This window comes from Dasypus novemcinctus, chromosome 6 (assembly GCF_030445035.2).
Source record: "Dasypus novemcinctus isolate mDasNov1 chromosome 6, mDasNov1.1.hap2, whole genome shotgun sequence".
Taxonomy (NCBI): domain Eukaryota; kingdom Metazoa; phylum Chordata; class Mammalia; order Cingulata; family Dasypodidae; genus Dasypus; species Dasypus novemcinctus.
The window spans coordinates 37,874,270-37,899,406 of record NC_080678.1 but is presented as its reverse complement, the minus strand read 5'-3'; the positions used below and the strand labels follow the sequence as shown (position 1 = coordinate 37,899,406).

Genomic DNA, 25,137 nt, shown 5'->3' with positions numbered 1-25,137 from the left:
TAGGAGAAAAAATTAAATTCCAGCCAATATTTTGGCTTAGGGAGGAGGCCAATTCCCTCTAGAGTAAACTGTCCTCAAAGTGGCCCCCAAACCAAAAGAATCAATATCACCAGGAAATTTTTAGAAATACAAATTCTCAGGCCCATTCCAGACTTAAAGAATTCGAACTCTGGGCATGGGGCCCACAAACTGTTTTAACAAATCCTCTGTGATTCTGATGTACGTTCTTGAAAGTCACTGCCCTAGGGCAAGGGAAACTTTTTTAGTAAAGAACCGGATAGTAAATACCTTAGGCTTTGCATGCCACATATTCTTTATTTGTAAGATCCTTTAAAAGTATAAAAACCATTCTTAGCGCTCATGGATACAATGGCAAGTCAGATTTGGCCCCTTGAGCCATGGTTTGCCAGCCCCTACTCTCAGGCAATACTGCTCCCCTTCTGGAAGGGCTCTGTAGTTTCCGGCAGACAGGTGGAATTTCTCCCCTTGAATTAGAGAAATGGCAGGTTCCCTAATATCCAAGTACGACCAGATTCTGCTTTCCACCCAAGGGGCGGGAGACTTTATTAACTTGGCTTGCAGATGGTTCACTGTACTCTTTGAAGAAATTTATTCAATTCATAGCAATATCCTCTAAATAGAGTCAGCAAATTTCACCAGACAAAATTGATACACACGTTGACCCCAGGTAAGCCAAAGCACTTCCCCAAGGGGCTTGAGAAATCAAAGGGCAGCCAAGTTGGAGGGGAAGAAGGGAAGTGGCCATGCTTTGTGTCCTTTAAGGCTCTTTGTTCCTGGTTCATTTCCTCTTACTGTCCAAATAAAAGTTCCCTTTCCTATTCAGTACATACATCATAATTTGGTGTCTAAACCAATGGGCTGAGGAAGGCAGGCAGCCAGGAAATTATACCCATTAAACTGTGTGGTTAAGGCCCACAAACATCTTTTTCAGTTACAATTAGTGGATTTATCTTTTAAAAGAGAGGTCTGAAGCCCTAGTGGAAGAGGACTTCCACTACCATCAAGAAGATCCCAAGAAGAGATCCAGGCATGATTTAAAAGCAAGACAACATAATCAGATAGGGCTTAAAGAACCATGCAACTCTGCTGCCTGACAATGTGTCCTTTTTTAGCACTAGTCACTCCTGGCTGCCTAATAAACTCAAATTTAGCAGCACCCCCAAAGAAGCTTTCAGACCAGGGGGCAAAGGGGGAAAGAATAGGGAAAGGTGGAGAAGAGTCTCAAGGTGGCACAGACTCTTCTCCCCCATCTCTCCCTGAGTTAGACTAGAGAGTCATGGGTAAAAGCTTACACTGCATGGGAAAATGAAGAAGAAGGGGAAGGGAGAGAGGAGTAGGAGTTTCCCCGCATCTCAGGGACTTTTTCCCAAACCTGGTTGGCCCCCAGAATCCCAAAGGCTGCCTAATTTCTCCAAGTGTCTCTCCCCAGGCACCACAACTTCTTCCAGAGAGGGTCTCTAAGTCCTGGTTTCCAAGGAATGGGGTAGGAGGTAAGGAGCAGATAGAAAACTTTTGTCTTTGTTCCCTTGTTCACTTTTATCTCCTGAGTCCAATAAGCCATGAGGCACCCTCCCTCCCACCCCAAGTCTACCCTGGCCTTCAGGCATTGTTGGCAAAGAAGAACAAGGGCACAGATGTGCACAGTGGCTGAGGCGGGGCTGGTGAGTGTGGATATAGACTGGTCCTTGCTGGGAAGGGGGAGGGTATTTAGAGACCCTTGTTGAAATAGACATAAGGCACAAGCTCTCCATACTTGGCCTTGATGGTGTCTTGGAGCTCTGGTTCCAGATAGGAAACTGGCAATTCACTGAAAAGAGAGGAGAAGGGGGTATGAGCACACCACCTGGGACAAGCAGCAAATCACCCCTAGATAAGTCCAACTCAAATTCTGCACCTGGAAAGCCCTTCCTGATTTTTCCAGTCAGAATTATTAATGGCTTCTGGACCCCCACATAATGTTACTTTTACCCATTCTCCCTGGAGCTCAAAGTTCTCAGTTTATACTCCTTGCTCTCTGCAAGATTACAAGCACAGTGGTTTGCACACAGGGGGTGTCTAGCACATAACTGCTGAACTAAGAGTACTGACATGGGGAGACTGGTGTCTTCTGGGTGGCTCTTCTGGCTACACTGGTCTCCTGGAACCAGCCCCCCACACCCCACCCACCCCCACCCAGAGTCTGATGCTTCCCTTCCCTTTTCCATCCTCTCCCCCTCCCCTACCACCCACCCAGGAAATGCAAGAGAACTGGAGAGGTCCAAGTAGTTGAGCCTCTGGCAAATATGAGCTAGAATAAGTACTTATCACCTTGTTCGATTTTAAAAATCAGACCCAGCCAGCCAGAAAAGATTCTTATTGCCTCCCTACCTTCTCTCCAAGGAAGCCCCCTGCTCCACTGGGTAGGGAGGTTTCATCCCTCCTCCCAGCTTTTCCTGCCCCCGAAGATCTGTTTTGGCTTGTCATTCACCCAGGGTTAAGAGACCCCAAGTTTCGGCTGATGGACACCTGGCCTTGGATAAATTCTGCCCTTCCTGTGCCCGCTTCCCTCCATTAGGGCAGCAGGCAGTCGGGGGAGTGGTGGCAGAGCATTCAGTAAAACAAAGTGAGGAACAGACAGCTGATACCATTTCTGTGGGAAGAGCCCACATGCCACTGGCACCATGAAGATGAGGCTGTAAGGAAGAAGAAACCAAAGGATTAGGGGGACGTCCTCACACAGGCCCCCCCCACCCCCAACCCTGCACTCCCCAAAGGAAGGAGCAGATGTGCATTCACCTGGCTTGCCTTCCCAGCTGGTCCCAGAGCAACTCTCCCTCCAACCCTTGTGACATCTCTTCCCTGTTAGGCTGGTAGTCTTGGCAGCCCTAGCCAAGGTCGCATCATTCTTGTCTCTTCTCTAAACCTGCCCCCAAAGTAAGGCACCCCACTTTCCATGCTGACATGTGTATGGAACCTAACTCAGCCTGGTGCACTGAGAAAGGTGGAGTGAGAGATCTCTAGATGGACCACAGGGATGCTGTGCTCAGCCACTTTTAGGTAAAGAAGTGCATGTTCTTTAACACAGGCTACAGGGAAAGCAGGTCTCAGCTTCCCTAGCCACCAGAGAACTCAAACCACTAAAAGAAGATACTCACAAGCACCCACAGAGCATGACCTGCAACGGGGCATGCAGGACCTTGACTTTCTGCATAAAAACAAACAAAAGAGAAACTCAAAGGGACTTAGATCCCTGACAGTTGCCAACCCCCCCCCTGCCAGTCCTCAGCCAGCTAGAAGAGAAGAAACCACAGGCAGGGAACTCCTGGCCCTGAAAGGAGGGAACTCTCCTCCTGCTCGCCTTGCTCTCTGAAGACAAGGTCAGAAGACCCGCTGTGCGGTCCCATCTGGGCTCTAGTAGGTGAGGTAGAGAGAAGGATGGGAGGGTCAGGAGCTCCCAGGCACAGGTGTGGTTGGGAGAGGCTGGGCTGGAAAGGTGACAGAAGAGAGAATGCCACTGACCTTCATGAAGTGAAGCTTTTCCAGTCTCTCCATAAGGATTGGCAGTAAGACTGGAAGAGACCAGGGGAGAAGCCTTGGGGGAAGGCAGGAAGGCACCCGGAGCCCCCTTCTGAAGTCAACCAGAGACTGAGTGATTTCCCCTCCTTCTCCAAGAGCACAAGGAAATGCTCTTCATGTGGAAGAACGGCAGCCTGTGTAGGCATGGTCACCCTCAGCCCCCCTCCCCCACGGCCCAGCAGAACAACACTCCCCAAACTTCACCCCCACACACCTGTCAGAGCACAGCAGATATATCTCTAGGTCCAAAGAGGCCTTCTCAAAACTCAAAATATCTCTGAAGGCTCATTCAAACAATGTTTATATCCTACTCTGGAATTTATCCCTGTTGGAAGCTCTACCAGGGAATTCAAGGAATTTGTCTCTACCACTGTCTTCCTAGCACCCAATACTGTGACCAGGGCATAGCAGGTGCTTAGTGAAGATTTGTTGAATGAAAATAACTTTCTCCCCCAAATCGCTGATTAGTTGATGTTGCAGGAACTATAGTGTGGTTCTCCTGCAGTTTTCTGTCCTCAAGCAAGCCAGCCTGAGAAGCATGACTGTATAGGCTAGGGTTCCACCTCCCACCAGAAAGCTGTGTGCCAACGGCCCCATCATACTCTCCACTGTCCCCAGGATGAAAAGGCTTCTTCTTACTCATGCCAGGGGCTGCCATGGTGATCCGAGAAATAACCACTTCGGTGATGCCTATGGCTGCAGCTCTCTGAAGGCAGAAGAGAGCAAATTATCAGGGATGACCTTATCTAGAATATACGGGGCTGCCCCAGAGGGCTGGGTGAGGGTCATGGCCAGGTGTGAGCTGGTCAAGGGGAAGAGAAGGATGGCCAGGGATGGAGTGACCTCACCTGACCCTCTTCCTGTGGGAAAACTGGTGAGGAATGAGGATGGAGTCAGGGAGAAGGCTCAATCCTATCTGGAGCCCAGGCCTGCTCTGACCACTAAGCAAGGGACAGGATTTGAGAGGGAATGCCTTCCTCCCATCCCAGAGGGAGGCCTCTGCTCACCCGGGAATGACCAATCTCATTGTGATTGCTGTCCGTCACGCAGATGCCCTGGATGAGTTCCCTAAAGACAGACAGGAGTTGATGAACTTGGGAAAGGAGTGCTGGAAGCCTGCAGTCATCTGACATGCCGGGGGACCAAGGCCGGGGAGCTTAAGCTCTAGAAAGCTGCCTCCCACAGCGTGGTCCTTGACCTTCCTTCTGCATTCCAGTGAGCAGAAGCAGTCACTCAGAAGTGACCCAGGGCAGTGGCTGGGAGAGCAGGCTGTGGGCCCAGACTGCTACGGCTGAATCCTGACACTGCAGAGTGTGTGTGGCCTTGGGCAAGTTACTTAACCCCTCTAAAGCCTTGGTTTTCTTCATCTGCAAAATGGGGATAACCATGGCACCCACTTCACAGGCCTTGGTGAGCTAATGTTTGCAAAGTGCTTAGTCCAGCACTGACACAGAGTGCCCGCTCTACAAAGAGCTATAGTTCCAAGGCCAGTCCTCAAACAGCACTCAGCCCAAGACCAGGTAGGTAGTTGGGACTCGTTCGTTTGTTGAAAAAGAGCCACTGGAAGAGAGGAGGGAAAAGAGGAGAAAAGCGATGTGTGTGCCTGACTATTCTGGTTCTGTTCTTTCTTCAGTGGCTACTGTAGACATTTCCATTAGCGAACAGTCCCCAGCAAAGAGGCTTGTAGGTATTAGTGATGCCGAAGGCAAGGATAACAATTAGTGGCAGTAACAGCTAGCACTTATGAAGCATTTGTTTCATTCTAGGCACTGTTTTGAGAGCTTTATGCATATTGCCTCATTAAGTCCTCCCAACAAAGGAACACCTATGCTTTCCCTAGTCAAGACACAAAAACTGTACGACACAACAAGTTTCTACTTTTACCTTTCCTGCTGAAAAACTTAAAGCCAGGTGCCTGGAAAACACCTATCTACACCTCTGGCTTCTGGTTTGGGTCTGTCTTTAGACACAGCATTCTGCTGTCTTTTGGTCTAGGAGCCAGTCCCCGGGCTTTGGACGTGGGCGGGATTCACAACTTAAACACAGTGTCAGCTGAAAGCACGTGGTCCAGCACAAAGCCCCACAGGCCCACCCCGTCTCTCCCATCCCAATCCTCCAGGAATTGACTCCCACAACATACACAGATAACCCTAAGTCACCCACCATCCCCGAGGCCATCACTGCAGAACAGCCCATCCTGGGCGACCCTTCCGAGACTCAGGCCAGCAGCCCTCCGCACACCCACCGCAGCCCCAAGAAGCCCCCCATGGTCTTGGTTTCTTGCCTTTCCCTGTATCCTCACGGTTAGGAGGAGAAAAGGGGTCCATCCCTATACTCACTGCTGCCGCATCATTGGGATGTTGACACAGTTAGCTGCAGCCACCGCGGCAAAGGGGACCCAGCGGCCCACCAGGGGTGGAGCTCTCTGTTGGGGAAAGAGAACCATGGGAGTTTTCAGGCTGACTGGGAGGAGGGATGAAAGGGGGTAGGGAGACTTTTTTAGAAGGTTTATAAAAAACAAGGAAGAAAGAAAATTAGACCTTGCTACTACCACACACCCAGACACCCACTCTGAGAACCCAATTTCCGCTCAGAGCCTGAGAAGGACCAACACTGGGACAACCCTGCTGCATTTCCCACCACTGGGCCTGGCTCTGGCCATACCTAACTCTGACGGAGGAGACACCCCCTGGGGAAAGCGGTTTTCCCCCTGACTTTGCTGCCCCCTAGTGGCCACCCATTCCCACAGCAGCCCCAGACCGTACCTTTGTCAACATGTTCATGCCCACAGCAGTGGCCACCGCAGTGGTTGTGGCTGTGAAGTAGGAAAGGGCCATCTGCCTAGTGGAGGAGAGACATGCTTGGGAGGGGAAGCCCTGCTAGCTGAGGCCAAGACCATGGGCTTGAGCGAGAGAAAGTCTGGAAATGAGGCTCCAAACCTGAAAATGTCAGGGCCTCTGCCCCCAGGCTACGCACGTGGCCCTCTCCCCTTCACTCACGATGCTCCAGCCCCCTGGGCTTCTTTCAGACTTCAAACATGCCACAGCTTTTCCTGCCTCAGAACCTTTGTACTTTGCTGCTCCCAATCTGGGGAATTCTTCCATGGGCTCAGGCATGGATAAATCCTCATCCTTCATAATTCAGCTGAAATGTCATCTCTATACAGACCCCCATCTCTATCTTGTCACCCTGTTTATTTCCTTTATGGCACCAATCACAATCTGAAATTACTAGGTGTGTTTTCTTTTTAGACCCTAATTCCCTAAAAGCAGGGACCACACCTGTCTTACTCAATAATATGTCCCCAGCACCTACGGCCATGCCCGGCACATAACACAAGGACAAACTTTGAACTGATCTAGGAAGAAGATGCTCTCCTAGTCAGCTGGAGTAAATACCTCCACGCCCAGGAAAGGGGAGACTTGGTCACCTGCACAGTGCAGGTGGTCACCCAGGGAGGACTGAAGGCTGGGAATCCTTCAGAAGGTCTGCTCCTGGGGTGCAAGAGGACAGCACCTACTCCAGACCCACACGGAGGGTACCGACAGCCCGGGGCTCAGGGCCCCTACCTGACCGACGTTGGAGAAGCGGCATTCCTGTTGGTATAGTTGACTAAGGCATTGAAGGACTGGTTCACCCACTGCCAGAAGATCACCGCCGGCATTGTCCTACCAGCACGGAAGGCCAGAGGGGAAGAGAAGGATGGAAGAGGGGGTTGGGGTGCACCGGCCACACCATATTATCTGCATTAACTGTTCCCACGCCATTGTACGCACCTGGGCTTTCGCACAACCTGGCCCTTCTGCTTAGAATGCCCTTCCCCTCCGTGTTAGGCAAAATCCCGCTCTTTTGGGAGATCACTTCCTCTGTGGAACCTTCCCCACCCTTCTCCTGCCCCTCGTGAGATAGAGTTAGTCACTCCATGTTCCCTGCTCCCACAACTCCATATTCTTCCTTCATTGTACCTTTTACTAAGCTGTATTGTAACCCTTCACTTCTTGGTCTCCTCGACGAAACTGGTGCTCCCTCCAGGGAGCCACTAAGTCTTCCTAATCCCAACACCTGGCCTAAACCCTGGCTCAGGAAAGACTGACAGAATAAACAATGCATGCGGTGGGGAAGAAGGGTGAAGAATTATAGATCCAGCGGATACACATAAAGTTTATTCTCTCCCCAACTGAACCAAGAAGGTTCCTCCTGTTTTTGTTTCTTTTCTTATGTTGATGTTACATTATAAATACACTTTTTTTTTTAAGATTTATCTTTTATTTATTTCTCCCCCCTGTCCCCATTCGCTGTGTGTTCTTCTGTGACCACTTCTATCCTTATCAACAGCACCAGGAATCTGTGTTTCTTTTTGTTGCATGATCTTTTTGTGTCAGCTCTCTGTGTGTGCGACTGCGACGTCATTCCTGGGCAAGCTGCACTTTCTTTCGTGCTGGGTGGCTCTCCTTAAGGGGTGCACTTCTTGCACGTGGGACTCCCCTATGCGGGGGGCACCCTTGCATGGCACAGCACTCCTTGCACGCATCAGCACTGCACATGGGCCAGCTCCACATGGGTCAAGGAGGCCCGGGGTTTGAACCACAGACCTCCCATGTGGTAGGCAGATGCCCTATCCATTGGGCCAAGTCTGCTTCCCATAAATACACATTGAATTAGTTGTACTTTTAAAAGAGGGAACTAGAATAGCTTATCAGTTGGGAGTTCTAGAGACGACTGCCTGGGATAAAATCCAGGCATCAACATTTCCTAGCTGTGTGTATTTGGGCAAGTTACTTAACCTCTCTAGAGCCCCAATTCATCTATAAAATAGTGATAAAAGTACCCATTTGTAGGGTTGTTGAGGGGATTAAATCAGGTTAATACATGCAAAGAGTTTAGTATAGTTACCTGGTATCTGGCAAGTGACGCATAAAGATGGCTAGACCTGTTCTCATCCTCGCATGGCTCCCTGCCTACCAGGTCCAGGCAGCGTCACCTCCCGCTGCCCTGCTCCCATGTCCCACCTGTAGAACTGGAGCATGAAGCCAGTGATGATCATTCCCCCAGGGACCTGGAAGGACATCCGCCCAATGACGTTCATCTTGTCCCCAGTGTCGGGGTGGAAGGCTGAGTCATACAGCTTCTTGGCATACAGCAGCTGCTCCATTTGGGTGCCCGGGGGCACGATCCCCATCCTGCCAGCAAGAGCAGGAAGAAGAGAGACACCATCCAGGCAGAGTTCCTGCCCAGTCCTGTCCATGCCTCTTGGCACAGCCCCCCCCTTCATCCTGCTCTTATTTCTCCCCCATTCCTGGGATCTAAATCTGCCTCTCACCCCCAGTTTCCAGCTTGTCCTTAGGGAACCCTATCTGTGTCGCCCCTGTACCTCTAGCCCCTTCCCCCAACTGCTCACCTGCTCTTCTCCACCATCGCCTTGGCCCAGTCCAGCTCCTGCTCTGCTACCAGGACAGTGCGGGGGTCCGTGATATTGAAGAAGTGCTTCACCCGCCCCAGGAAAGTGCATTGGTCCCAACGGGGAGCGTCGATGTTAAACCCAGACAGGTCGGCCTTCATCTTGCTCAGGCAAAACTGTGGACTTAAGGAACAGAGGAAGAATGAGGCTTGTCCCCAAATTCAAAGCCTGCCCCGGAGGTCCTGGGTACCTCTCACAGTCTCTGCCAGTCTTCACCAGCCACTGGCACCCATTACAGGCAGAAACCATGGCGGGCAAAGGTGGGAGTGAACATGGCATGATCACCTGCATTGTTTCAGCAAGGACGTGCGTGTGTCAGCCGTGCCCACCCCCTGGGAGAGCCCAGGCCCTGGCACCGTGCCTGCCCTCGAGGCACCACAGAGGAGGTAAACAGACAAGTAATCAACAAGTACAGCAGAGTGGAAACGCAGCTGTTGACACACACTGGGCGCTGCGGAGAGCCAGAGAAGAGGTAGCTACACCTGGGGGGGACCACATCTCCCAGTTTGCCCAGGACTGTTGCCTTTTGGGGTAATTATTAACAGGACCTACGTTCACTTTCAAAGCTGTTCCAATTTGGATAATAAATTATGTGTCATCTTATCTAAAATGGATTAGGGATTCTGAACACACTCTGTGAGGACATGAAATAAATGCATAAAAGAATGAGTAAAAGTTAGCCAGACGGAGGAACGGTACCCTGGGCATAGAGTGCCAGCATGAAATCACACAGTACGTATGTGTGGGCACTTGATGGTAACAGGTACAGTTATTGAGCTGTTACTACACGCTGGACACTTGGCTTAGTGCTTGACATGTATTTTCTCAGTTTGTCTTCACAACAATCCTACAAGGTAGATACTTTAATCCCACTGTATGGATGAGAGTACTGAGGTACAGATAAATAACTTTACCAAGTCACACAAACATTAGCAAATGGCAGAGCCAGGATTTTCATTCAGCCTGACTCGTTTCAAAGCTCTTGCCGTTAACTAGGCTTTGGAATCCATGGTTTGAAAAGCTAGGGCTTCTCAAGGACTCAGATAGTTACTTGAACATTATGAATAATGTTCATAGAAGCATTATTCACAAAAGCCAAAAGGTGGAAGCAACCCAAGTTCTATCAATGGATGAATGGATGACCAAGACGTGGTGAGTGTACATATATACACACACATACACAACAGAATATTATTCAGCTGTTAAAAGGAATGAAGTTCTGATACTTACTATGGCATGGATAAACCTTGAAGAAATCCTGCTGCGTGAAATGAGCCAGACACTAAAGGACAAATATTGCTATGATCTCATTCATATGAAACAACTAAAATATGCAAACTCATACAATGATAAAGTAGATTGCAGGTTACCAGGGGAGGTGTGGAGCAAAGGGGAGAGTTACTGCTTAATGGGTTTGGAATTTCTATTTGGGGTGATGGGAAAGTTTTGGTAATGGATGGTAGCACTACATACTGAGTCTGCGGGGGAGGGTACATGGCTCAACTAACTGAGTGCCTGCTTCCCATATAGAAGGTCCCCGATGCCTTCTAAAACCAATGCAGGGGAGAACAAACGGGGAGCCCGGGGGAAGGCAGGCCGGCGAGGAGGAGGGAACGCTGGGGTGCGCGAGGCAGAACCGGGGCTGCGGACGCGCGAGAGGGAGGCCGGCTTCGGCCGCGTGGTAGTCACCGCCGCTACCGCTGCGACTCGTCCGGAGATGCCGGAGCTCGCACGTCGCAGACCCCGAGCTCCGCGCGGCGCCCGCCGTCCGGGCCTCGGGGCCGCCGCAGGTGCGCGGCGCGCGCGGCTGAGGGCGGCGGGGTGCGGGCCTGGAAGGCTGGCCTGGGCTCCGCGCCTTCCCCATCGCCGCGGCCGGAGCCGCGTCAGGACGCGCGGCGCGGGGCTCTGAAGCACGGAGGGGGCTCTGCACAAGCGGACCAACTAGCTCACAGGTTGGCAGCCTCGCTGGTTTTCTGTCTTAGATAACGGAATCCTGTCCTACTATGATTCACAGGATGATGTCTGTAAAGGAAGTATAAAGATGGCAGTTTGTGAAATTAAAGTCCATTCAGCAGACAACACAAGATGGAATTAATCATTCCGGGAGAGCAGCACTTCTACATGAAAGCGGTGACTGCGGCTGAAAGACAGAGGTGGCTGGTTGCTCTGGGGAGCGCCAAAGCCTGTTTGACTGATACTAGGACTAAGAAAGAAAAAGAAATAAGTGAAACCAGTGAATCTCTGAAAACCAAAGTGTCTGAACTCCGCCTCTACTGTGACCTCCTAATGCAGCAAGTTCATACAACCCAAGAGCTTGTTCACCACGGTAAGAGTCATTCATCTTCCAGTGTGGAGAACACGAGTGAAGCCCCCTCTTTGCTTAGTGCCACCTGTAATACCTTCATCACAACACTTGAGGACTGTGTGAAGATAGCAAATGCCAAGTTTAAACCCGAGATGTTTCAACTGCCCCATCCGGATCCCTTAGTTTCTCCTGCATCACCTTCCCCTGTTCAAATGATGAAGCGTTCTGTCAGCCACCCTGGTTCTCGCAACTCAGAGAGGAGTATCCACTCTACGAAAGAACCAGGATCTACACAACACCGATTAGCCCGACGACGCTGAAGAACCTACTCAGATACAGATTCTTGTAATGATATTCCCCTTGAAGACCCAGATAGACTCGTTCACTGTTCAAGGAATACACTTAATGGAGATTTGGCATCTGTAACCATTCCTGAAGAAAGCAGATTTATGGCCAAAAAAAAATCTGAATCAGAAGATCCTCTTCCATCCTTCTCTTCCTGAGAAACCTGAAGTGTCCAACTTCCTCCAAGTATTGCTATGCAAAAGCTGCTGTAATTAAACTATTGTTATAGGGAATAGTTTTTTCCATTACTTAGGATTTCTCTGCACTTTATAGACTATTGTAAAAACAAAAACAAAACAATGAGGGAAACGGACTTTGGCCCAGTGGTTAGGGCGTCGGTCTACCACATGGGAGGTCCGCGGTTCAAGCCCCGGGTCTCCTTGACCCGTGTGGAGCTGGCCCAAGCGTGGAGCTGGCCCAAGCGCAGTGCTGATACGCACAAGGAGTGCCGTGCTACACAGGGGTGTCCCCCGCGTAGGGGAGCCCCACGCACAAGGAGTGCACCCATAAGGAGAGCCGCCCAGCGCGAAGGAGGGAGCAGCCTGCCGAGGAATGGCGCCGCCCACACTTCCCATGCCGCTGACTACAACAGAGCGGACAAAGAAACAAGATGCAGCAAAAAGACACAGAAAACAGACAACCGGGGGAGGGGAGGGGAATTAAATAAATAAAAATAAATCTTTAAAAAAAAAAACAAAACAATGAAACCACCCATATACCTTTGACATATATTTTAATTTTATATAATTCATTTGCAAGAGTATTTTCTTAATAACTTCACAGTGTGAGTGTGCATCTTTCTTTCACTTCTTTTCTTTTTTTTTTTTTAAACAAATGATAGTGTAACATTTTGACTCTGTAAGGACAAATGTAGATATTTTTCTAAAAAGCTGTGAAGGACTGACAGAGTTTAATGTTGTAGTGACCTTATTCAATTGTACCAGATAAATGACTTTCAGTGGAAGAGGATTTTAGTGCTTTTTTTCCCTAAAATAGTCATTAAGCTGATATTGTAAGGTATTTCAGCTCTTTAGACTATCTAGAGACATTTTTTATTTATGAATATTTATAAAAATAGGAATTTTGTTAAAATGATTGCTCTTCATCGCTGTAGAAAATGGCGTAATTTAATGAAAAAACAAATACATTTTTTGGTAGTGCCTGCCCATATCTGTTGTCAGTGTTTGCCTTGTAAATTGATTTTTGAATTCTCTTTGGAATGATGTCCAAATTCTTGGATGAGGAACACTTTAAAACAAACTGGTTTGCTGTTTTAAAGTTAATCAGATGATTAATAAATATGTGATTTCTGCATTCAAAATAAATAAATAAATAAAACCAATGCAGGGGAGCCAAGGTAGCTCAGTGGTTAAGCACCAGCTTCCCACATACAAGGTCCCGGGTTCAATCCCTTAAAAAAAAGTCTGTGGACATAAATGTCAATTGAAAGGAAGCTAGAGAATAATCTAGAGAATGTATTAACAGTGATTTCAGTGGTAGATAAAGATCGTGGTTAATAGTATAAATATGATGTTCTTTTACAGAGTATTAAGTATGTGGTAATACACAGAAAAATTACAAATAATGTAACTTACGGATGATAGGTGACAGTAATATTGTAATATTTTGTAACAAGGGTAAAGAAGATATATCAATTCTAAGGGACAAAAATACAGGGGTATAAGGGGGTATAGGATTTTTCCTTTTGGAGTAATGAAAACATTCCAAAATTGACTGAGGTAGGAATGGATATGGCTCAAGCAGTTGAGCGCCTGCTTCACAGATGGGAGGTCCCAGGTTCAATCCCCAGTGCCTCCTAATAACAAAAAAACAAACAAAGTGTTGTTGGGGGGGGGGAGAGGGGGGGTGGGGGGGTGGGGTTGAATGGGACCTCACATATATATTTTTAATGTAATATTATTACAAAGTCAATAAAAAATTAAAAAATTAAAAAAAAAAAAAAAAAAAAAAAAAAAACAAGCAAACAAACAAAAGAAACAACTCAGGGACTCCAATGTGGCTCAGTAGTTGAGCGCCGGCTTCCCATATGAGGTTCCAGGTTCAATCCCTGGCACCCATACCTAAAAAAAAATAAAATTAATTTTTTAAAAAATTGACAGAGGGTGACTTCACAACTCTGTAATGAAAATGAGAGCCAGTAAGTATACACTTTGAATGGATTGAACAAGCATAGCACTGTATAACACACAGAATCCCGTGGTGGATGATGGACTGTGGTTAACAGAATAAATACAAGAACATTCTCTCATGTACTATAACAAATATATAATACTAATACAGGGTGTTGATAATCAGATGGGTTGGGGGAAAAAATATACCAAATGTAAGATATGGGCTATAGTTAGTAGTAATATTTTGATGATGTTCTTTCATAGCTTGCAACAAATGTTTCACAACAATGTAAGGTATCATTGGTGGGTGATGTATGGGAGCCCTGTATGATACACGTATTTGTTTTGTAAGTTCACAACTTTTACTATACATTTACTGTTTATGCATGTTCATGTATGAATGATATAATTTAAATATATATATCTTTTTAAAAGGAAGCCGAGGGAAGCAGACTTGGCCCAATGGATAGGGCGTCTACCTACCACATGGGAGGTCCGCGGTTCAAACCCCAGGCTTCCTTGACCCGTGTGGAGCTGGCCCACGCGCAAGGAGTGTGCCCTGCAAGGAGAGCCACCCAGCACGAAAGAAGGTGCAGCCTGCCCAGGAATGGCGCCGCACACACGGAGAGCTGACACAAGATGACGCAACAAAAAGAAACACAGATTCCCATGCCGCTGATAAGGATAGAAGCGGTCACAGAAGAACACAGAGCGAATGGACACAGAGAGGAGACAACTGGGGGGGGAGGGGAGAGAAATAAATTTTAAAAAAGACTCTTCTTAAAAATAAATAAATAAATAAATAATAAAAGGAAGCAGAATCTTAAGATGTGCTATGTGATTGGGTAAAGGAGGAACACTCTTATCAGTCAGGGTTCAACCAGAGAAGCAGAACCAGTAGTAAATATATATATATGTGTGTGTGTATGTATGTGTGTGTATATGTGTGTGTGTATATATACACACACACATATACATCTCCTTTATACATATATATATGTGTATATAATATTGATACATATATATAAATCAATTGATTACACGGAATTAGTTCATTGGTTAAGCAAGCCTGAAATCCACAGGGCAGGCAATCAAGAAAGCAAGATCCTGGGGAAGAGGAAAGCAAAGCAGGCCCAGTTCTGGCTTGGAAGTCTCTGACCTCAGGGAGGGCCTAGGTCCACTTTTAAAGGGCTTCCATCTGATTGAATTAGGCCCACCCAGGGCAAGCTCCCTTTGATTAACTCAGAGCCAACTAATTAGGGACCTTAATTACATTTGCAAAATCCTTTCACAGCAGCACCTAGACTTGATTGAGTAATTGTGGAGAGGTGTGTGTATGTGTGTGTGTTAAAATGGCTGCTGCCTCTGCCCCCCCCGCCCCCCCCCACCCCCCCCCCCAGCCCACTCTAACTGAAAATATACGAGAGAGAGAATCCTGGGATGTGTTGCTCAACCTAGCCAAACCAACACATACATCTAGATGGGAACTTGGGGTTTTCGACTTGGCCAATAATGTGCTGAAGTAGACAATAGAGCAAAATAGGTATTAAGGGGAAAACAATGAGTTTAATGTCCCACATGATGAGTTTCAAGTGCCACGGGACTGATTTTCTCAAGTGCAAAAGGCTGCCTCCTGTCTAAGGTCCTTCGCAAATACCAATCCCTCCCCTCTCCACTAAATAACACACACTCATCCTTCAGATCTTGCCCCAAATCTTACGTCCTCAGGGAATAATTCTCTGAAGCACACCTTCCCCCTCTCTACAACCTGAGGGTGCTCAGCCATAAACCTTCTCTGTTCCTTCTCCCTCAGGGCTGTGACAGTCTGTCATTACCCTCTGGCTTTGTCTTAATTAATGCCCACCTCCCTCACTGGGCCATAGCTCCCTGAAGTCAGAGCTCATGCTCATTTTGCTCACCACTGTAACCCCAGGGCTTAGCACAGTGCCTGGCACAAGGAGGGCATTCAAGTATTAGTTGAATAAGAGGTGCAGTGAGTTGGAAGGTGGGTATTCAGGTCTGAAAGAAAGCAGAGACGGCTAGAATAGAAATAAAAAACTGAGTCAGCAGCACCAAGGTCCTTTAAGATCAGGTTTTCTGGTACGAATGTACACAAATGGGAGGAACAGAGAGCTGAGGACAAACCCTGAAAACCACTAAATTTAAGAGGCAAGCCAAAAAAAGCATGCCCAGAGATGGTAGCACAACATTGTGTCATTAATTCCACTGAAGTGTACACCTAAAAATGGTTAAAATGGAAAATTTGGGATTATATATATTTTACCACAATAATAAAAAAAAAAAGTAGCCCAAAAAGAAGATGAAAACAAATCAGAGAGGTAACAGAGTAGTCAACAATAGGGTAAAGGGAGAGTGGCGGTCAACTTCTAAATTTCTGTTGGGGTGGGAGAGACTTCAGCAAGCTGATATGCCGGGTAAAGGCGTCTGCTGCGCGGTAAGAGCCAGGAGAGGAGAGGCCCCCAGCCCAGCGTCCACGGCGCCGCTGCCTGGCCGTGACCCCACTGGAGCCAGAAGCCAGGCAGCAAGTGGCCACGGCCAGCACGCAGACTTCCGTCTCTCCCACCCCATGTCCCCCACAAGGACCCCGGCTCTGTCCTCCCGGGACAGGCTGGCTGACTCAGCGTCCAGAGGGCTGGTTCGAAGACCAAAGGTATTCCCAGGGATGGGAGGAGAGAAAGCATCCCCGTTCCCTGACTTGACCTACAGCTAAATGAAGTCGGCCTGGCCCGCAGGTCAGGCTTCCAGAGCCCCAGGCTGGCCCTGCTGGCCCCAGCCCAGCAAAATGCTGCGCTTCCCCTGCTCATTGCTTCCCCCGCTCAGCTCATTACTCGCAGGGCCAAGCCTTCTCTGACCTCTCTCCCCACCCTCCAACTCAACGCTGGAAAGTCCTCCGCTTTTTATAATAGAAGCACTTCTATCATGAAGGGATAATCATTGGCTAAATTATGCAAGAACCTTTGTCTTTTTACGAAAGTCAGCATAGGAACGGTCCAGTCCCTGCCACATGTGAAACACACAAGGGGTAAAAAAACCCCGCAGCATTCTGTTTGGTACATTCCCTTCTCACCCCCTGGACTCCCTACCCCAACCCTCTTCAGACTAGATTACTCTTTCTCATCTCAGTTTAAACATTACCTCTTCAGGAGGCAAACTCAAGTCCTTATTATATGCTCCCACAGCACCCTGAACTTCTTTGCAGTACTTTCGTAATTGTCACTTTGTTATTTGTGTAAAACCTCCCCCACAATAGACTGGAAGGTTCCTGAACATCAGGACCATGTCAACACTGTTCATTGCTCTATCTCCCATATGCCCTCAAGAAATATTTACCACCTGCCCAACTTTTTCTGAGGCCTCTTGTCATCAACCATGTCCCCTCTTTTATTTTTAGTTATTTCTCTCCCTTCCCCCACCCCCCTCCAGTTGTCTGCTCTCTCTGTCCATTCGCTGTGTGTTCTTCTGTGACCACTTCTATCCTTATCAGCAGCACCAGGAATCTGTGTTTCTTTTTGTTGTGTCATCTTGTTGTGTCATGTGTGTCATGTGTGTCACTCTCCATGTGTGGGTGCCATTCCTGGGCAGACTGCAATTCCTTTTGCGCTGGGCGGCTCTCCTTACGGGGCACACTTCTTGGGCGTGAGGCTCCCCTACGCGGGGGACACCCCTGCGTGGCAGGGCACTCCTGGCGCGCATCAGCACTGCGCATGGGCCAGCTCCACACGGGGCAAGGAGGCCCGGGGTTTGAACCACGGACCTCCCATGTGTAGACGGACGCCCTAACCACTGGGCCAAGTCCCCTTCCCCTCTTTTAAGTCATACTAAGAACCTACCTTGGCTACAGAAGAGAAGGCTTGCTTTCACGAAGTTGTAAAACGTCTACCCAGCTATACTGAGTTCTATCTGGTCTCTAACTTTTCTTCCACTTGCTCTCCCTCCTCCCACATGAGTCATACACAGTCCTCCCTAAAAAGGGCACCCTCATGTCCAGAGTGGCCCCACTTCTGAAGGAATATGGTCATCACTACTGGAACAAGGGGGGCAGGTGGAAATCAAACAGGTGATCTTCTCGGTAGCTCATTTTCCTTCTAGAGTCAATGAATGTTAACAGCTCAAAGACATTATGGATCAGTGGTGGTTTAAAGTTGTTTGTGCCCCAGAAAAACATATTCTTAAATTTAATTCATTCCTGTGAACCCATCTTAAGTAGGATCTTTTGATGAGTTAAGGTGTGGCCCAGCCCATTTAAGATGGGTCTTAACTATTACTGGAGTCCTTCATAAGTAGAATGAAATTCAGACAGAGGAAAAGCCACAGGGAGTAAGAAGCTGAAGTCAGTGAAACCTGGAAGAAAAGAGAGAGGCCAGGAGAGGCTGCCATGTGACAAATTAAGGACCAACCAAGAACTGCCAGCAGCTGGCCCCAGGATGCCACAGTCTTCAGGGAGAAAGCACTGGCTTGATGATGCCTTGACTTGGACTTTGTTTTAGTCTCAAAACAGTGAGCTAATAAATTCCCATTGTTTAACCAGACCCATTTCATGGCATTTGCTTAAGCAGCCTAGGAAATTAAAACTGGATCCAGGACCAATTCCCCCAGTTCGCAAAAGAGGAAGCCCAGAAAGGTTCACATCGATTCAGCCAGTGCAGTGAGCATTTGCAGGGCACACATCCCCACACTAAATGCCTGCGGGCAATAGAACCATAACAACACAAAGCTTGGCTTCAGGTTCTAGACGGGTTCTCTTTCCACCTCAGCCTACCTGTCTTCTCCTTAAAGAAAAGGGGGGAGGGGAATGAAATAACCTACTACCTCACCTGAAGAAATGCTCACCTTTTTCTCTGGAAAACAGTATCAGAGCTAAGATAACAGGCTAAGAGAAACTGCCTCTGGGGCATCCTCCTGAGAGGGGGGGGGGGAAAGTGCAGATAATCTTTTCTGCCCAAGAATTCCCAGTTTGGGGAGCGGATTTGGCTCAACAGATAGAGTGTCCGCCTACCAAATGGGAGGTCCAGGGTTCAAACCCAGAGCCTCCTGACCCATGTGATGAGCCGGCCCACGTGCAGTGCTGATGCAGGCAAGGAGTGCTGTGCCACACAGGGGTGTCCCCCACTTAGGGTAGCCCCACGCGCAAGGAGTGCACCTCACAAGGAGAACCGCCCTGTGCGAAAAAAGCGCAGCCTGCCCAGGAGTGGTGCCGCACAGAGAGCTGATGCAGCAAGATGACCCAACAAGGGAAATGGACTTGGCCCAGTGGTTAGGGCGTCCGTCTACCACATGGGAGGTCCGCGGTTCAAACCCCGGGCCTCCTTGACCGTGTGGAGCTGGCCCATGCGCAGTGCTGATGCACGCCAGGAGTGCCCTGCCACGCAGGGGTGTCCCCTGCGTAGGGGAGCCCCACGCGCAAGGAGTGTGCCCGTTAGGAGAGCCGCCCAGCGTGAAAGAAAGTGCAGCCTGCCCAGGAATGGCGCCGCCCACACTTCCAGTGCTGCTGAGGACAACAGAAGTGGACAAAGAAACAAGAGCAGCAAATAGACACCGAGAACAGACAACCGGGGGAGGGGGGAAATTAAATAAATAAATAAATAAATAAATCTTAAAAAAAAAAAAAAAGATGACCCAACAAAAAGAGACAAAGATTCCCGGTGCCACCGACAAGAGCACAAGGGGACACAGAGGAACACATAGTGAATGGACACAAGAGAGCAGACAACTGGGGGGTGGGGAGGAGTGGCGGGGAAGGGGAGAGAAATAAATAAATAATAAATCTTAAAAAAAAAAAAAGAATTCCCTGTTTGGAGCCCCAAGTAGGGAGAAAAGCAAACTCACACCAGGGGAAGAATAAGGCAGCCCAAGACTCAAGAAGGTTAGACACAAAAACCACTGAAATAGGTGAGGGCTGGTGTCAAGCTGCCCACAGCAAGCTGGAGAATGAGACTAATAATTAAACCGGCAGGTCCACATATATGCCCACGTACAGTCACATTACTCCAAGGCAAAAAATACAACTTAGAGAAACTTACCTTGCCTTTTTCAAAAAAGAGCAGCCAGACTAGAGATGTGTAGATTATTGGGTGCACGCTCTGAATTAACCATTCATCTTGTACCCCTTAGTCAAAGTTCTAAACTGATTTTACTCCAAGGGACTGAATAAGGTATGCAAGTAGCAGATATTTAAAAAATACTTTAGTTGACTGCCTAAACAGCTAAGGACCATTCAGGGACAATCTGCCTTCACTCCGATGATCTTAGTCAAGCTGAAAAGGCTGCTGGTAGGAAGAGGAGCAGGACCCAATAACCTAGATGAAACTATTAATAATAGCAGCCCCTATGTGGTACTTCCACTGTGCCATGCACTGTTCTATGCATTTGCTATATAATAAGCCATATAATCCTAAGAACCTTATGAGATAGGTAATAGGCACACACACATCTGCAAACTTCTAAATCTATGCATCCACACAGAGACTTTATCAGTTCTTTAAAAGGTCACAGATATAAACCACACTGTTCCTCCTACCTGGACAAAGTAGTGTTCAAGGATCAGAACTGAGGGGGAGTAGATGTGGCTCAAGCAATTGAGCGCCTGCTTCCCACATGGGAGGTCCCAGGTTCTGTTCCCAGAACCTCATAAAAATAAAAACAAAACAACAGGGATGCAAACATGGCTCAACGGATAGAGCATCTGCCTACCATATGGAGGGTCCAGGGTTGAAACCCAGGGCCTCCTGACCTGTGTGGTGAGCTGGCCCACACGCAGTGCTGTGGCACACAAGTGCCATGCCACACTGGGGCTTTCCCATGTATGAGAGCCCCACGCGCAAGAAGTGTGCCCCACGTGAAAAAAAGTGCAGCCTGCCCAGGAGTGGCACTGCACCCACGGAGAGCTGATGCAGCAAGACGACTCAACAAAAAAGAGATACAGTTTCTCAGTGCAGTCTGAAAATACAAGAGGATGTGGAAGAAAACACAGCAAATGGACACAGAGAACAGACAATGGGGGGCGGGGCAGGAAGGGGAGAGAAATAAATAAAATAAACCTTAAAAAAAAATACACGCAAACAAATGAAAAAACCAGTACAGGGGAGGGGATGTGGCTCAGTGGTTGAGCACCTGCTTCCCACATATGAGGTCCTGGGTTCAATCGCCAGCCCCTGTACCCCCCCACCAAAAAAAAAAAAGAGTCAGAATTGAGTTCAAGTCCAGATTCTATGGCTTCAAATAAACAACTTCTAGGGTTGCAGAGAGAATGAAATGAAATCTTGTATGAAAAGCATTTCACCAGGAAGGCAGATTTTGCCCACTGCTATATCTCCAGCACCTGTAACAGGGCCTGGCACATATGCGATAATTCTTCTATTGACCTCTGCATTGGCAAGGGATGAGAGGAAGCACTGCCCAATTCACCCAGAACCCCAACCACACTTCCCTGGCTTGGCGTCCAGGCCCAAGCCCTCTTTGCCTCCTCCAAGACTGCAGACTACCACAACCTGGTCCAATGTAGCTTAGCAAAAACCATTTTCTCCAGAGAAGATGGCAGAGTTAGACACCTCAGGGCTCAGTCCCCCACTGAAACTTTGAACTAGCAAGAACTGGCAGAAACATCAGGACTTCAGTAACAGGGCGAGCACTGAATCACGAAAAAGGTCACTTAAAAGTGGTAGGATCACCTGGTACCCTGGCTAGCCCCTCTCCCACCCCTCACTGGTTAGACTGCAGAGCAGGTGGCACTTCCAGTGTGGGTCCCTGCTCAGGAGGGAGCAGAGTAACCCCTGTGCACATACTGGGAGCACATATGTCTAGCCCAACTTGTCTCCTGGGGGCCTGAGGGCTCACCTTCCCAGAACTTGACCAGCATGTAGAAGGGAGCTCTCCTATTTCTCCAAGTCAAGTCTTGCTGCCTGGGGCAAGGGATTGCTGGTTGTAGGACATTCAGTGCAGTGCCCAGGATCCTGAGGAGACTGCTTCCTACAGAAGAAGGGGTATTTCGAGCTGCCTGGAGAAATCCTAGGGCCAATCACATATGCCCACGAAAAGGACCCTACCCTTTGCAAACTCTATTATGGATAAGCCCCAAAGGAAAGCACTCACACAGGTCAACCTGCAAAGACTGGGAAAAAGGTTTTCTTTTTTATCTTCTCCTTTTTTTGTAACTGTTGTCATTGTTGTTAGTTCCTGGCATTCAAGGAAAGCTCTGTCATAATACCAACTGGATACAGGCTTATGGAAAAGACACCTTGCCTAAATTTCAGCAATAACACACTAAAATGTCAAATTTGTCCAAGTTTCAACAAAAGATTACAAAACATACAAAGATACAGGAAGCAACACCCAGGCAAAGAAGAAGATTAAAGCATTAGAAACTATCAATGAGGAGGATCAGGCCTGGGACTTTTTAAAAAATGGTCCTAAACATGCTCAACGAACTAAAGGAAAACATGGATAAAGAACTAAAGAAAATCAGGAAAACAGATGAACACAAAGAGAAGGAAATTATGAAAAGGAACCAAACAGAGCTGAAGATCACAATTACATAAATTTTAAAATATACTTAGAGGGGTTCCACAGCAGATTGGAGCTGGCAGAAGAAAGAATCAGCAAATCTGAAGATGGGACAACTGAAATCAATTAGTCTGAGGAGTAGAAAGAGGAAAGAATGAAAAGTGAACACAGCCTGAGGAACCTGTGGGACACCAATATGAGTCCCGGAAGAAGAGAGAGAGAAAGGGGCAGAGACACTATTCAAAGAAATAATGGCTGAAAACTTTCCAAGTTTAATGAAAGACATGAATATACACATTCAAAATGCTCAAGGAAGTCCAAACAGGATAAACCCAAATGGACCCACACCACACCATGTTGTAATCAAACTGTCAAATGCCAAAGACAGAGAATTCTGAAAGCCACAGGAGAGAAGCAACATGTCATATGCAAAGGAGCCTCAATAAGATTAAACACTGATTTCACATCAGAGACCATGGAGGTCAGAAGGCAGTGGGGTGACATTTAAAGTGTTGAAAGAAAAAAATTACCAACCAGGAATTCTGCATCTGGCAAAATTGTCTTTCAAGATTGAGGGAGTATATTTTTTAATGTAACACTTTATCTAAGTATCTTTTAAAAATAAATAAAAAAATATATTTTAAAAATTAAAAAAAAAAAGATTGAGGGAGGAATTAAGACATTCCCAGATAAACAAAACTGAGGGAGTTTGTCAGCACTAGACAACCTATAAGAAATGCTAAAGGGAGAACTGCAGGTTGAAAGTAAAGGACACTAGACAATTGAATGAAGCCACATGAAGAAATAAAGATCTCTGGTAAAGATACTGACATGGGTAAATATAAATACCGGTACTATTGCATTTTTTATTTGTAACTCCACCTTTTACTTCCTACAAGCTCTAAAAAGCAAATGCATAACATGTAATGATAAATCAATGGTTTTGGACACATGATGTATTAATATGTAATTTGGGACGTGGACTTGGCCCAGTGGATAGGGCATCCATCTACCACATGGGAGGTCCACAGTTCAAACCCTGGGCCTCCTTGACCTGTGTGGAGCTGGCCCACGTGCAGTGCTGATGCGCGCAAGGAGTCCCATGCCACGCAGGGGTGCCCCCTGCGTAAGGGAGCCCCATGCGCAAGGAGTGCGCCCCGTAAGGAGAGCTGCCCTGCACGAAAGAAAGTGCAGTCTGCCCAGGAATGGTGCTGCACACACGGAGAGCTGACATAGAAAGATGACGCAACAAAACTTCCTGTGCCGCTGACAACAGAAGCAGACAAAAGGAAGAACATGCAGCAAATAGACACAGAGAACAGACAACTGGGGTGGGGGGGGGGGAAGGGGAGAGAAATAAAATAAATCTTTTAAAAATATATGTAATTTGTGGCAAGCATTACAAAGGTGGGGAACAGATAGGTATAGGAGCATAGTTTATGGATACTATTTAAGTTAAGTTGATACAAAGCAAATGAGATTATTATAGATTTAGGATGTTTTAAGCCCCATAGTAACCACAAAAAAGTATTGGAAAATATGCAAACTCATAGAGACAGAAAGTAGAGTAAAGTTTACCAGGGCTGAGAGCAGGGGCAATGGGGAGTTAATGCAAAATGAATAGAGAGTTTCTGTTTGGGGTGAAGGGCAAGTTCTAGAAATGGATGGGAGGGGGGAGTTACTGCAACGTTGTGATATGATTAGTCCCACTGAACGGTATACTTAGGAGTGGCTGAGATGGGCAAGTTTATGTCATATATACATTGTTTCAACTTAAGAAAGAGGAAGTAAAAAGATGACAACTGCAATGATACTGCATGGGATCTAAGAATGGAGGAGAAAAGGCTCAAAAGGACATTATTGGGGCATAAGAAAAAATTGGAATATAGAATGTAAGTATTACATCTACATTAAATTTCTTGAACTTGATAACTGCATTTAAGGTGATGACATAAATGAAAGTCCTTGTTCGTAGGAAATGTAAATGGAAGTACTGTGTGTTCAAGGAGTATGATGTATGCAATCTGACTGAAATGTCAGAAAACAGAATGATACTGGCAAAGTGGCACAACGTTAAAATTGGTGGATCTGGTATCTGGTAGGGTGGGGGTATGGTGGAGTTCTCTGTATGGATGTATATTGTTTTTGCACCTATCCTGCATGTTTGAAATTATCTTAAAATGTGTGTTTTTTTAAATCAATTAAAAAAACAAAACACAAGGCCCGTTCCAAAATGCCTTTCACTCCGGCTGTCAGAGCCCGGGGCCAGTCCTCACCCTGATTCTTGCCATCCGATTGGTAGTATCCTCCCCTTCCTTCACCAAGACCTCCCCATCCCAGACGATGACAGTGGGGTGCAAAGGTCGCACAGCCCAGAACGCCCCGGCCCCTCGCCCTAACACACGAAGAGAAGCCCACCGTCAGCCCCAGGCCACTCAGCGCCACATGGCATCTGCAGGTTGAGTTCAGCCCGCGCTGCAGCCGCCTGGGCAAAGTCAGGACAGAAATTCAAGTTTCCTCCCGGGAGGTGGGGACTGGAGGTAGATGTGACGGCGGCCTCCTCCCCAAGGACCCTTACCTGCTCTCGGGAGGTATGCCTGAGACAACCGCCGCTAGGAACAGCACGCGTAGGGAGGTAGCGGAGCCCGGGTTCACAGGCTGCCGCCCGGGATCCGCCCCCTAGCCCCGCCCCCACCGCCTTCCCTCCCTACCAATTACAGGCCCCGCGGCCCGCTCCGGCCACGTGGGCGAGTTTCACCACTCCCCAGCTTCCCACAAGCCTGCGCGGGCTCAGGCCGCTC

General features: G+C 47.8%; 1 protein-coding gene and 1 pseudogene across 2 annotated transcripts; one reads left to right on the top strand and one right to left on the bottom strand.

Annotated features, from left to right (window-relative positions):
• Positions 1 to 295: 295 nt before the first annotated feature.
• Positions 296 to 25,137, bottom strand: SFXN2 (sideroflexin 2). Of its 2 annotated transcripts, none has more exons than XR_011649012.1 (12): positions 24,915 to 25,040; positions 8,975 to 9,157; positions 8,586 to 8,756; positions 7,146 to 7,244; positions 6,342 to 6,417; positions 5,916 to 6,001; positions 4,584 to 4,644; positions 4,216 to 4,282; positions 3,520 to 3,569; positions 3,156 to 3,411; positions 2,646 to 2,693; positions 296 to 1,828 (listed from the first exon to the last, which is right to left on the bottom strand). XR_011649012.1 is itself a non-coding variant. In XM_004478844.5 (12 exons), the coding sequence occupies exons 2-12, from the start codon at positions 9,133 to 9,135 to the stop codon at positions 1,729 to 1,731; spliced, it is 969 nt and encodes a 322-aa protein (XP_004478901.2). In that variant the 5' UTR covers positions 9,136 to 9,157; positions 24,915 to 25,137; the 3' UTR covers positions 296 to 1,728. The 2 variants fall into 2 exon arrangements, 1 of the variants encoding a protein (XP_004478901.2); XM_004478844.5 differs by having other exon boundaries at positions 3,156 to 3,205; positions 24,915 to 25,137.
• LOC101420829 (pleckstrin homology domain-containing family A member 3 pseudogene) lies at positions 10,575 to 11,917 on the top strand (annotated as a pseudogene).

Coding starts and splice junctions, on each gene's coding strand:
- SFXN2 (XM_004478844.5), bottom strand. CDS start 9,135: ATGAAGGCCGACCTGTCTGGGTTTAACATCGACGCTCCCCGTTGGGAC. Junction 7,245..8,585: donor TTCATGCTCCAGTTCTACAG/GTGGGACATGGG, acceptor CCGTGCTGGTAG/GACAATGCCGGCGGTGATCT. Junction 3,570..4,215: donor CATGGCAGCCCCTGGCATGA/GTAAGAAGAAGC, acceptor GGTCTCTTCCAG/TCTTACTGCCAATCCTTATG.